Source organism: Sorex araneus, chromosome 11 (genome assembly GCF_027595985.1).
Source record: "Sorex araneus isolate mSorAra2 chromosome 11, mSorAra2.pri, whole genome shotgun sequence".
NCBI classification, from domain to species: domain Eukaryota; kingdom Metazoa; phylum Chordata; class Mammalia; order Eulipotyphla; family Soricidae; genus Sorex; species Sorex araneus.
In genome coordinates this window covers 893,874-907,007 of record NC_073312.1, presented here as the reverse complement: position 1 = coordinate 907,007, position 13,134 = coordinate 893,874, and the positions used below count along the sequence as shown (strand labels likewise).

Here is a 13,134-nt window from a genome sequence, read left to right as displayed (position 1 = left end):
TAATTGGGGACATGCGACGGGGCCGAGACGGGGCGCAGCCCCCGTGTAGGGCCCCAGCCCCCGGCGCACGCTTCATAAAGCGCCCGCTCGGCAGAATGTCGTTAGCTCCGTAAGTGGATGAGGACGATGGACAGGCAATTCCATTAACTGCTCAGGGCCGCTGTCGCCACAGACCAAATGAAATTACGTGCATTGGCGTCGGGGGGGGCCGCCCCGCGGGTCAGGCGGGGGGCCGCCCGGGGGCCGCCGGTGCGCGCTGAGCCCCAGCAGCTGCACCGGGGCGGCAGGGCCTTGCGGAGAAGTCAGCTCTTGTTGGAGAGGCTCCTGCTCAGTGCTCCGAGGGCCCGCCCGGCCCCACAGCCTCATCCAATTAGCCTGTGGGCCATGAGGTTGCTTTCCAGGAGGAGATCAATGAAGCCTCCATTGATTGAAACAAAAGCTCGGTTTCATCTGTTATTGTTTGTAATCTAATGAGTGTTAGAGTCACTTTGCTTTGATTTATTACTCACTCTCCTAAATTGTCTCAAAGCAGGAATCTCGGGCGACTTTCCCAGCGATCTGGTCCCTCCCTGGGGGCACAGGTGCTTTTCTTGCTCTGTTCTCGGGAGCACTGTGCAGGAGGCGTGGGGCACTGGCCACTCCCCACGGCCAGGGCTTAGGTCTGTGCAGGACCCAGCAGGACACGCCCCCGCAAGGCCTCCCTGTTGGGCCCCGGAGACCAGCTCAGAGTCCCCGGGGGCCTGGGCCCTGCAGAGCAGCCCTCGCGAGAGGGTCCCGAGAGAAGCTGAGGAGGGGCCGGGCGGGCGGCACTGCAGACGGAGGCGAGGCCACGCGGGCAGGGCCCAGGCTGGTGGAGGAGTGCGGGAGGCACAGGTGCATGCTGTGTGCCTGGCAGGAACTGCAGGCCGGGGAGTGGGCAGGGCGTCCTGCCCCGGGGGTCCGCCGGCATACCCTGAGGCCGCAGGAGCAGTGGGTCTGCTGCCCGGTGGGCGTGCAGCCTCGACCCCGAGCCCTCAGCCTGGCCCCAGCTCCACATCAGAGTGAGCACACGTGAGGCTGCGTGTAGTGAGCAGCCCAGAGAGGCCGCCCGGAGCTGCAGGGCTGAGTGTGCCCGGGTGCTACAGAGGACACGTGCCCCCGTGGGTCCTCCCCCGAGGGACACTCCTGGGCCTGCCTGCCCACTCCCCTGACCATTCCCCACCTCCTGCTCCCCCGCCCACTGCCCCTGCTCCTGCCACCTGCTCCCCCCACTCTGCCCACTCCCCGCCCACTCCCCCTGCCCACCCCCACCGGGGCCTGGTCGCCCGTGCTGGCGGCTCTTGGAGACACAGCCGGCTCTGAGAGGGGCTGCAGCAACAGGGGAGGCTGGTCCGAGTCATGTGGGCCCCGGTGCCCTGCGCCCACCGTGTTAGGCCCCTCTGTGTGCCGAGGCCAGAGCCCCTGGTCTGAGCCAGGCTGGGCCTCTGCAGTGATCGATGGTGGCCTCCGTCTGGCTGCAGATGCAGCGATGAGGGTCCCAGGGGCAGCCGTTGTTCCCGGAGGCCCGGCCGGGACTACAGGGGGCCCAGGGCCGACCCCTGCCCACACCCTCTCGGCTGGCATCCGGCGGCCAGGCCCCGCCGCCCTGACATAGCCGCACCCTGCTCTGTGGAGGGGCTGCCCAGGGCCCGGAGTGTAGGGGGCACCTGCCAGGAACCTGGGGCCGGGGAGTCCCCGAGTGAGGTCGAGGGTGGGGCTCGGTGTGGGGCCGGGTCTGTGGGCCAGTTCTCACCCTCCCTCTTGTTCTCTCGGCTCTGCAGGCCCTGGGAAGCTTCTATTTTCTCCACGAATCCCTAAAAAACATTTACCAGTTCGACTTCAAAGGTAAGAGCGGGCCCTGCGCCCTGAGCGCCCGTGAGCGCCTGTGGCCACGTGTCCAGCTCCTCTGGGCTGGCCCGTCCCCCTGCTCTGGGCTCGGGGAGGACGTGGCCTGGGAGTCCCGGATGTGAGGAAGTGGGGCCGGGACACGGAGCACACGTGGCCAGCAGGGTCCTCGCTCTGGGGCCCAGGCTGTGGCCTGCAGTTCCCCTCCCCCCACCCCCCCACTCCGCCGAACACAGTCACGGCAAATGTCCAGGCTCCGTCTCCGTCCCCAAGGCCCTGCGTTGGCCGGGAGGCCCCATCTCTGCGGGGCGTCCACCCATCCACTGGGCAGGGTCAGAGGCACCGGACTGGGCGCTGCCCACCTCCCCCGGTCTGGGAGCCCTAGTGGTGCCTGGTCACTGAGACCTCTGGCCATCTCCCAGGACCCGTGGTGGTCGGGGCCGAGAACTGCACGGTCCACAGCTCGGAGCCCAGCAGGACTGGCCGTGGGGGCTGCTGTGGGCCGCCCACACCCCAGGGCGCGCTGCAGAGGGCCCCGCTGTGGGAGGGATCTTCTGGGAACGAGCCGGCCCAGCCTGGCTTTCACAGGCTTGCTTGGGCCCCTGGCGTGCGTCTGCTCGCCACTATGGGAGTGGGGACCCCGGGACAGCCCCCGCCCGGGGCCTTCAGGAGGTGCTGGGCAGGCAGCTGGGGGCCTCCCTCGCCCCGAGGACTCCCCCTCCTGGACACGAGCACGACACAGGGGTGTCAATAACATGACAGAGTCACGTAAGATCTGATGAGTGGCGAGTGCACGGGTCAGAGGACACAGGTTAGAGGGCACAGGTCAGCCCGGCTGACGGGGGCGAAGGAGGGGAAGGACCCGAGGTTAGGGGCCCAAGGCCACCGCCAGACGGAGCAGTGGGCCTGCCTGGGTGCTGCCCTCTGCCCTTCCCGTCCCCCGCTGCGATGTGTCCACACACGGCCCTCTCTCGTCCAGCCAAGAAGTACAAGAAGGTCACGGGCAAGGAGATCTACTCGGACACCCTGGAGAGCACGGCCATGCTGGAGAAGGAGAAGTTCCCGCAGTGCTACTTCCCCGAGGTTCGTGCCCCCCGCGCCATCCCGCACACCCGGGAGGTCTGTGGCGGTCAGGCCCGGCCACCGGCTTCCACAGGCTGCGGTGGCAGGGCAGTCACGCGGGCCCTGGGGCTGGACACTCACACAACCTCCAGGCTGGACACCCTCGCCCCAGGCACACTCGAGGGCCTGTGTATGTCTCTGTGTCTCTGGCCCCGTCCCCATCTGCAGTCCTGCCCCCCCGCTGCCCTGGAGGCACCTCTGTCCCTGCCGCAGGCCGAGGAAGGCCTGGACATTTGTAGTGCTGGGCCTGTGTGTCCAGGGGGCTCCTGAGACCCCGGCGGGCTCTGGCCTGGCCCCAGCATGGCCTGCTCAGCCCCACGCTGTCTGCCTCTCCCAGCTCCCCGGGGCCCCTGAGGGCTGCCAGGCCGCAGCCCAGAGAGGCCGCCTGGAGCTGCAGGGCTGAGAGTGCCCGGGCGCTACGGGGGGTACGCGGGGTGGGTGCCCCCGCCCCTGCTCAGCCCTCAGGGCACGTCTCCTGAGGCTCTGGAGGGACGGGCAGTGACCACCCCGTGGACAAGAGCCCGGGCCCCAGGTCACCTTGGCAGGGACAGCTGGGCGCGGGGGGCCCAGGTGGACCCTGGTCAGGACAGGGCCGTGTGTCCTTGTCCCCGCCTGGCGCCCCTCTCTGACAGTGCTAGAAGCCACGTCCCCTGAGTCCAGTCGCCTGGCGCGGCTTCCTGCTTCCCGCTCGGGCCCCTCCCCACACACGACCCCAGCCGGGAGGGTCCCCCACGGCCCGTCCTCGCCGAGGCGGACGTGTTTGGGGGGACTCGTTCCAGGCTGATTTCTCCTCGTTTCATTGCGTCGCGGGAGTATAATCTAAATGTAATTACCATGATGGAGACGTAATGCAAGCCCTAATAATTACAGCCGCGGCACACAGAACTAACAAAACTCGCACTGTTGATTTATGGCTGCTCCGGGCGTGGGATGGATCTCGGCGTGCCGCCGGGAGCCGCGCTCAGACAAGTGAGGCCATTTTTAAAAGGCAGATTTGTGTAGTCGATCGGGGTGAGGCACTTTTTTCCTCCCGGCCGTAGTGAGAAATTGGTTGTTCCCATAGATCACGGTCCCTCCGAGCTCCTATGAAAGATGAATTAATTCCACTAATGCTCTGAAGCGGGCCCTCCACGGCGCGGCTGCGTGGCGGGAGCCTTCCCGCAGCGCCGCTCTCCCCGCCGTGATTTATGCCGGCCTTTAGGAGATGAAGCCGCCCGCACTCGCAATCCATCTGCTGCTAAGGAATCCCATTACGGGGACGGAGCGGGGCCTCGGGGTGGCGAGGGGAGTCGTGCCCGCCGCCTGCTGCCTGCCGTGGGCAGCTCGCTCGGGCTGTGGGCAGTGAGGCCGGAGCCAAGGGGTGTGAGCTCCGAGGGGGCCGCACGCCCTCCGCCCCGGGATGGGAGCACTGTCCGACTGAGCTCCCTGGCACAGGTGTTTCCCTGGGACTGGTGGGCGGCCGCGTGTGCAGGCCTGTTTCTGTGCTGCTGCACGTGGACATGCTTTGCACGCATGCTCTTGTGTCTGTGTCTGTGCTGCACCTGTGTGCACGTGTCTGCTGTCCGTGTGTGGCACCCATGTGCACATGTGCTAACCATGTACATAGCACGTGTGTATACGTGTGCAACACCTATGTGTACATGTGTGGTTTGCTCTCCATGCATGTGCACACGTGTGTGTATTTTGCACCATTGCTGGATGTGCCTCTGTGCTGTATGTACAGGTATGCACACGTGTCTGCATGTGTGCTTTGCTCTCCATGCATGTGCACACGTGTGTGTATTTTGCACCATTGCTGGATGTGCCTCTGCACTGTAAGTACAGGTATGCACACGTGTCTGCATGTGTGGTACGCACACACGAAGCATCCAGGTGACTGCAGAGGGACTGTCCATGCTGTGAGGGACCCTGGCAGGCCCAGCAGGGACAGGTACTCCTGGAGGCGTGGTCCTAGCAGGGCAGCGTCCAGCCTGAGGGCCACTTGGTGCCCTCAGTCAGGCCCAGGGCTGCCGTCGTACACTCCCCAGTGGGGCCTTTTCCCTGGGGCCCGTTTGCCATTGAGTGAAAGTCCTTGCACCGGAATCCCCGGCTCAGGCCCTTGGCAGCTCGTTCCTGGGCGCCAGGAAGGGTCATTTGTAGGAAGACGGATGAAGGCACCACAGACCGCTGGTGGGGGGCGTGTGGCTCCACAGGCTGGTGCCCGTGTGTGTGAGCATGTCCCGTCCACCTGGACAGACTTGGGGGAAATCACCCCCACTCACCACAAACAAGAATGCAGCCCACTCATGAGGGTGGCCAGCACGGGCCCCTGGTGCCCCCGGGGGTGTCGGCCCAGGCCCTGCGGGTGCAGGCACGGGGGTCTCGGGCTCTGTGTGGGGCCTTGGAGCGCCCGCCGGGCTGTACGGCTTCTGCGCTTGTTTCAGAGAGCACCGGTGGGGGCACTGGAGTCTGGGTGGGGGCAGCTGCTGTCACCTGGCCCTGACTGCTGGGGCAGCCCCCAAGGAGGGCCAGGCAAAAGCTTCATTCCTGTCCGGCCCCACACAGGGACCTGACCCTCTGGGTGTGTCCCTGAGGGTCCTGCATCAGACCACCCCTCCGTGCCAGCCCTACCTGCAGACCCTGCTCTGAGGCTGGGCCGTGGGGCTCCCCGCAGAGCAATCCAGTCTGAAAGTCTGGGGCTTCCTGGAGGTGGTGTTCTGCATTCCTCCTGTCCCCAGCTGAAACTAATCTGGGGATCCCTGTGTGTCCAGCACTGCAGCCCTGAGTCCTTCACACTGCTGGGAGGGGCCATGTCCGTGCCCCGTGGCTGCCGGAGGCGTGTCTGCCCGTGCCCCGGGGCTGCCGGAGGCGTGTCTGCCCGTGCCCCAGGCGTGGCTGGCGGGCCGTGTCCCTGTGCACACGCTCTCGAGGGTCACGAGGCCTCTCTTGCCTTTCAGTGCAAATGGTCCAGGAAGGGCTTCATCCGGACGAGGTGGTGCATCGCCGACTGGTAGGTGCCCGTTGCTAGACATGACCTTTCCCTGCTGTGTGTGGCGGGCGGGGGCGGGAGGTGGGGGGCGTCTTGTCCTGTGTCTCATGCCAGTTGTTCTGCTGGGTCCCCAGAGGAGCCCAGCCGAGTGCTCCACCCTCGGGCGTCCTGGGACCATCTCCCTCAGGGGGCCGAGCTCTCAGCCCTGTAGCTTCCTGGGAGAAGGGCCCCGAGGGAGCTGGGCCCCAGGACCTCAGTGGGCACGGCCACAGAGCCTCTCCCTGGAGGGCAGGCCGGCCCCGGGGCTTCTCCAGCCGGCTCCCTGTCCCTCCTCCCGGCTCCCTGTCCTTCCTGTCCCTCCTCCCGGCTCCCTGTCCCTCCCGGCTCCCTGTCCCTGTCCCTCCCAGCTCCCTGTCCCTCCTCCCGGCTCCCTGTCCCTCCTCCCAGCTCCCTGTCCTCCCTGTCCCTCCTCCCAGCTCCCTGTCCCTCCTCCCAGCTCCCTGTCCCTCCTCCCTGCTCCCTGTCCTCCCTGTCCCTCCTCCCTGCTCCCTGTCCCTCCCGGCTCCCTGTCCCTCCTCCCGGCTCCCTGTCCTCCCTGTCCCTCCTCCCAGCTCCCTGTCCCTCCTCCCTGCTCCCAGTCCCTCCTCCCAGCTCCCTGTCCCCTCCCGGCTCCCTGTCCCTCCCGGCTCCCTGTCCCTCCCGGCTCCCTGTCCCTCCTCCCGGCTCACTGTCCTCCCTGTCCCTCCTCCCTGCTCCCTGTCCCTCCCGGCTCACTGTCCTTCCCGGCTCCCTGTCCTTTCTCCTGCAGCGCCTTCGACCTGGTGAACATCCATCTTTTCCATGACGCGTCCAACCTGGTGGCCTGGGAGAGCAGCCCCTCGGTGTATGCCGGCATCCGGCACAGGGCCCTGGGCTACGTGCTCGACAGGTAGGCGCTGCCCGCTCTGCCCGCCCTTCCCCGCCAGCGCCTTCCCAGGGTGAACAGTGCTGCCACGCCGTGGGGGGAGGGGCGGGAGGGGCCCTGGGGGTCGTGCTGGGACCTCCCGCAGAGCTGGGGCTGGGGGCCCATTCAGCACGCCCCACATTCCCAGGGCGCGGGAGCCCCCAGCCGGCCACAGATCCGGACCTCCGGCAGTGCGGGCGCACAAAAGGCGGCTCTGTGGGCGCGGAGAATGCGCGGCTGCCTTTCACGGGGCTGCTAACCTTTTGGCAGCCATCAGCAGCCGCATTCTCCGGCCGGGGGACAATGCGCGGGGCTGTGAATGGCGCTGCCACCAACAGTGCCCATTCAGGCCGTTGGGAACCTCCGCAGCTTTGTCCCGGCTGCACAGCCCCCCCCCCGGGAAGGGGCACCAGCCTGGCCTCTGCCCCGGGAGCCTGAGCCGCCTGAGCCGCGGCACCTTCTCCGCGGGGAGGGGCCTGCGCGTGCCACGGGGACCCCCACCCGCGCTCCGGCCACACCCCGAGGGCTGCCCCAGGCTCTGGCTCAGACTTCCCCGTTTTACTTTTAACGTTGGAAAGGTGAGGAGGGAAGATGGCCTGGTGGGGCCCCAGCCCGGGGCTCCCGGACCTGCAGGAGCCGAGCCCGTGCCCGTCCCTCCGCACCCCCGCCGGCAGCCCCCCACCCTCCAGCTCCCCGTCCCTCCCCCCTCCCCCCCCCCCCCCCCCCCGCCACCGTCCCTCGCACCCTGTCCCTCTGGCCAGGCCCTGGAGCTGTGAGGGCTCCCTCCAGATTTGCTGTGAACCAGCGTTTCTCCCGTTGACAGGCGCTTCTGTCTCCCCTTTGAAATGTGGCCTGGCTAGTTCAACAGAGACATTTTACATCACAACTGTGAAATCCGAGCACAAAGCACCCCTTTGTCCCTGTCACCCCCTCACAAACACAGACCATTGTCACAGCCCGAAGTTAATTTGATCAACATTGGGACATTTAACTTTTATGTCCGGTCAAAAGACTTGCTTCATGCTCGTTTGGGGCATTCAAAGGAAATGATCGCCAGAAAAATAATGTTGCCAGCACAATTGGGAGCAATTAGTTTCCCAGGAGGGGCCCTCCCGGCCCCTTTTGTCACGGGGCACCCATCCATCAGCCGTCAGTGCTCACGGCCCTGCCCCCACACGCCTCTGCCGCCATTCCCAGATCCCCGCGTCCACACCGCACACACCTGCTTCTGCTCCCACACTGCGCCTGTACCTGCAGCTGCACCCTCACCTGCACCTACACCCACACCTGTACCTGCAGCTACACCCTCACCTACACCCGCACCTGTACCTGCACCTACACCCTCACCCGCACCTACACCCTCACCTGTACCTGCTTCTACACCCTCACACCCACACCTGTACCTGCAGCTACACCCTCACCTGCACCTACACCCTCACCTGCACCTACACCCTCACCTGCACCTACACCCACACCTGTACCTGCACCTACACCCTCACCTGCACCTACACCCTCACCTGCACCTACATCCTCACCTGCACCTACATCCTCACCTGCACCTACACCCACACCTGTACCTGCACCTGCACCCTCACCCACACCCATACCTGTACCTGCACCTGCACCCTCACCTGCACCTACACCCTCACCTACACCTACACCCTCACCTGCACCTACACCCTCACCTACACCCACACCTGTACCTGCACCTACACCCTCACCTGCACCTACATCCACACCTGCACCTACACCCTCACCTGCACCTACACTCTCACCTACACCCACACCTGTACCTGCACCTACACCCTCACCTGCACCTACATCCACACCTGCACCTACACCCTCACCTGCACCTACACTCTCACCTACACCCACACCTGTACCTGCAGCTACACCCACACCTGCATCTGCATCTACACCCTCACCTGCACCCACACCTGTACCTGCTTCTACACCCTCACCTGCACTCACACCTGTACCTGCACCTACACCCACAGCTGTACCTGCTTCTACACCCTCACCTACACCCACACTTGTACCTGCTTCTACACCCTCACCTACACCCACAACTGTACCTGCTTCTACACCCTCACCTGCACTCACACCTTTACCTGCATCTATACCCACACTTGTACCTGCTTCTACACCCTCACCTGCACCTTCTCCCACGCTGTACCTGTACTGCATCTGTACTCTCACCCGCACCTATGTCCACACCAGTACCTGCACCTGCACCCACACCTGCACACACCTGTACGTGCATAACTCCCGCATTTGCACCTATTCCTGCCCCTGTGCTCACATCTGTATCTACACTCACCTGCACCCACACCCTCACCTGCACCTGTACGTTCACTCGTAGATCCACCTGCTTCTGCTCCAGCCCTCCTGGTCACCGGGCCTGCCTGGGTGTCGCCTGGGCCCAGAGCCGGCGGCCCTCACCGCCCGTGTCCGCTGGCAGTGCAGACAGCACCTTTCTCCCAGGGCAGCCCGCTGCTGGCCACGAGGCCTGACCTTCGCAGGCCTCACCAGATGCCCCAAGAGAGCTTCCAGAAACTTCTAGAAGGTGTGGTGCTGTGACCCCAAGGCGGCCCCTCCTCAGCTGCTCCCACGCCCCATCAGAAGTGCTCTGGCCCCTCCTCGGCCCGGCCCGTGCTCTGAGCGCGTCCTCTGCACTGGCTCCCCGCAGCCCTCACGTCCGAGGGCAGAGCGGAGTCTGGGCCGCTCCCAGCAGGCGCAGACTCCAGGGTGCAGGGGGAGCCTCGTCCACCCACCAGGCCTGGGTCTCAGGGCTGACCGACCCCCTGTTCTGGTGCCCAAGCCTGGGCCATGCCCGGTTGGGGCCATGCCGGAGGCCCAGCAGGGCAGGCCCCGTTCCTGCCCCCGCCCAGTAGACACAGGCCCGCCCACGCCAGGTTCCCGGGAACGAGAGTCAGGAACCTTTGGGGGTGCGATAGCTCTGCCCCCGGCCAACAAAGCTGTGTCCCCTGCCCCGGGCCGTCCCCGAGCCCCAGGCGACCACGTAGTCCTTCCTGTCACCACAGAGACCATTTTCAAGGCCTAAAAATGGATTTTTATGGCTCTTCTTGTAATTCTCGTTCTGAGTCAGACACACGGCATTGATGGCCGCCTGTTTAATCATAATAGCCGCTGACAGGGTAATTAATTCTCAAGCAGCCCTTTCCTCTTGTGCTAAATGGCGCTATGTCGGAATTAAAAGTGGGCGCGTGGGGGCAGCGCCTGGCACTCAGGCGATTGCTCGGCCTGACAGCTCTTCACCGTGGCCGCCGCCGACCTTTGGGACGGCGTTATTGATGGCCTCGGCGGGGTCCCTGCGTCCCCAACGTGGGTCCCACCGCCTGTGGCAGCCTCAGGGACGAGTCCAGAGAACCCCTCGCACACACTCGTCCTGCTTCCTCCTGCCCTCGTGTTCTCCCTCACAGGTCAGACACTCAGCCGAGTGTCCACCCCCGGGTGCCCAGTCAGCCACCAGCACGTCCTGGGCAGTCACGGCCTGGACCGCCCGCTCCCTTCGGGCCGGGTCCCTGCCCCGTCCCCACACTCCCATCCCACCCTCCGAGGCCTGCTGGGCACTCACCAGCCAGCACAGGGCATGGAGGGCAGCCCCCACCCGCGTGGCCACAGAGACCAGCCTGCGGCCTGAAGCCAGGGCCTGAGCCACACCTGCTGGGCGCATCAGTACAGGGGCCCAGGAGCCCAGGCCCCCGGCTCTTACACAGTGGCCAGGAGGCCTCGCCTTGGGAGCCCCTGTGGGAACGGGCGTCTCAGGCGCCGTGTCTGGCCTGGGAGGACGTGGGAACAGCACAAGGCTCCTCCCAGGGGCCCAGGGAAGGCTGTGGCCACCCCGGTGAGCCCGAGTGGACACGTGCCCCACACAGGGACCCAGGGTCAGGGCAGCCGAGAGAGGAAGGGGCCAGCCTTGAGGCCCACGGGCCATGTGGGACCGAGTTTGCTGAGACGCCAGGAAGCCCCCCTCTGTCCCGGAAGGAAGAGCGGAGCCTGCGGGAGCAGCCCAGCCGGCCCAGACGCACGGGGGTGACGGGCACCGGCGTGACCCACTGCCCCACACGTGCCCGTGCTGGTGGCGCCTGCTAATCCCCACCTCCTGGCGTGTCCCTGGAATCACACGGGCCCCTGGGCTCCCCCGACCCAGGAGTGGATCAGGAGAAGCTGGTGCTGCCCGGTGCCAGGAGGGCAGCCGCTCTGCGCCTCGGTCAGCGGCCTCTCCCGGGCACTGACCACCGCGGGGCCACAGGGTGCCCTCCCTGCCCCGCCGACCGGGCCGGAGAGTGACGAGCGGGGGAGTCAGCTCTCCCGCTGCTGCGGCCCCGGGCTCTCCCACCCACCGGGCTGTCTGGCGCCCGTCGTGGTGACCCCATCTCGGGGTGGGCGTGTGGCCGGAGCCGCCCACCCTGAGCCCGTGGCGCCTCCCCTTCCCTCGCAGGATCGTCGACCAGAGGTTCGAGAAGGCCGCCTACTTCGTCTTCGGCGACTTCAACTTCCGGCTGGACTCCAAGTCCGTGGTGGAGGTGGGTGCCGCGGGGCCCCGCGCGGCCTGCACTTGGGCCGGCCCTGACGAGGGCAGCCCACCCGAGGACGGCCCGCGTGCCTTGGAGCAGTGCCCCGGCGCCGGCGGCTTCACTCACCAGGGGCCTGGACGCCCTGGGGCTCCCGAGCAGGTCCCCGCTGGGTAGAGCATGGTGAAGTCCATGCTGGTGTCCAGGGGCCCAGTGCCAGCACTGGACAAGCGAGTGTGGCCGTCCATGCCAGCTCTGCCCCTTCCTCCCCCCAGTGACAGCCTCTGTCCCACCTGTGTCCATCCTGTGTCGGGGGGCGGGGCTCCAGGCCTCACAAGACCCACGTTGGCCATCAGGAGGCTTCTAGAATATTCCTGGACAGAGCGGGTGTCTGTGTGGCAGGCACAGGCCAGGGGAGACACTGAGGTCACCCCAGAACTTTCTCTGCTGTGGGTGGTGTCAGGGTCCACGGCCCGGGAAGGGGGAAGGGCCGGACCCCGGAGAGGGCAGCAGCCACCTCAGTCCTGAGACGTTCTGGGTCTGCAGCCGTCAGGACACCCCCATAGCCCCGAGAAGCAGACCCTGAAGGGCCGGGGGACCCCTCCGAGCCCCTCTGGGACAGTGGCGCATCTGCAGAGGGGCTGGTCGGGGTGGTCACGGCACAGTGAGCAGGCAGACGGGGCCGCCCCCGCCCCAGCACCCTCCCTCAGGCCGCCCTGAGCCAGTGCCCCAGGCAGCCCTGTGGAGGGACAGGAAGCTGCTCATGCCCAGAGCCCCTGGGACCCCTGGGTGGGCCGCACCACCCAGCCTGCCCGGGGAGAGACACGGAAGCTGCCGGGGGACCCACCAGGCCGTCTGGCCGCTCTCCCGGGAGCTGCGGAGGGCAGCGTCCCCACAGGCCGGGCCCTGGCCCCAGCCCCGGGGGGCGGACGCACGCGTGGCCTCAGCCGGGTCCCTGCTGGGCTCTCGCCCCACGCCTGCGCTCCTGAAGCCCACAGCGGTCCCTGGAGCAGGGTGAGCCACCAGGACCCCCGCGCTGCTCGGCACGTGGGGCTGCGGGGCCCAGACTCTTCTGCCCAGCCACCTGCCACTGCCCCTGCCCTTTGCACTCTGACCCTGACCTGCTGTCCCGGGGGCTGGGCCCCTGTCCACTCCGGGCCGGCTCTCAGGTGCTGTCACTGCAGCAGGACACTGAGTGCTGGGGGGAGCGGACAGGGCTAGAGTGCAGGTCACCAGTGGCCGGACACCGGGCCTCCAGCACTCGAGGCAGAGGGCACTTGGCTGCCCTGTGGGCGGTCACGGCAGGTGTTGGAGAAGCGGGTGTGGAGTGCAGGTGCAGGGGCGTAGGTGCGGCATGGGGCCTTGGGGTGCAGTTACGGGGTGGGGGTGTCGAGATGCCGGGATAGGGGTTTGGAGGTGTGGCTGCAGGGATGCAGAGGTGAGGGTACAGGGGTGCGGGTGCAGGGCTGTGGGGTGCCAATATAGGGGTGTGGGGTGTGGGTGTAGGGCTGTGTGGGATGTGGGTGTAGGGGTGTAGAGGTGCGGGCACAGGGATGTGGGGTGCGGGTGTCAGGATTTGGGTGTGAGCATAGGGGTGTGGGTGCAGGTGTAGGGGTGGGGTGAGGGTGCAGGGTGTGGATGTAGGGCTGTGGGGTGCAGGTACAGGGCTGTGGGGTGCAGGTGTGAGGTTTGGGGTGCAG

General features: G+C 66.6%; 1 protein-coding gene across 2 annotated transcripts in view; it reads left to right on the top strand.

Annotated features, from left to right (window-relative positions):
- Window positions 1-13,134, top strand: part of INPP5A (inositol polyphosphate-5-phosphatase A) — a 64,499-nt gene that overhangs the window by 37,324 nt on the left and 14,041 nt on the right. For both annotated transcript variants that reach the window (XM_055119041.1, XM_055119042.1), the window contains exons 5-9: window positions 1,800-1,863; window positions 2,843-2,946; window positions 5,922-5,974; window positions 6,762-6,881; window positions 11,362-11,446. In XM_055119041.1, the coding sequence (XP_054975016.1) occupies window positions 1,800-1,863; window positions 2,843-2,946; window positions 5,922-5,974; window positions 6,762-6,881; window positions 11,362-11,446 (426 nt within the window). The remainder of the gene's footprint in view (window positions 1-1,799; window positions 1,864-2,842; window positions 2,947-5,921; window positions 5,975-6,761; window positions 6,882-11,361; window positions 11,447-13,134) is intronic.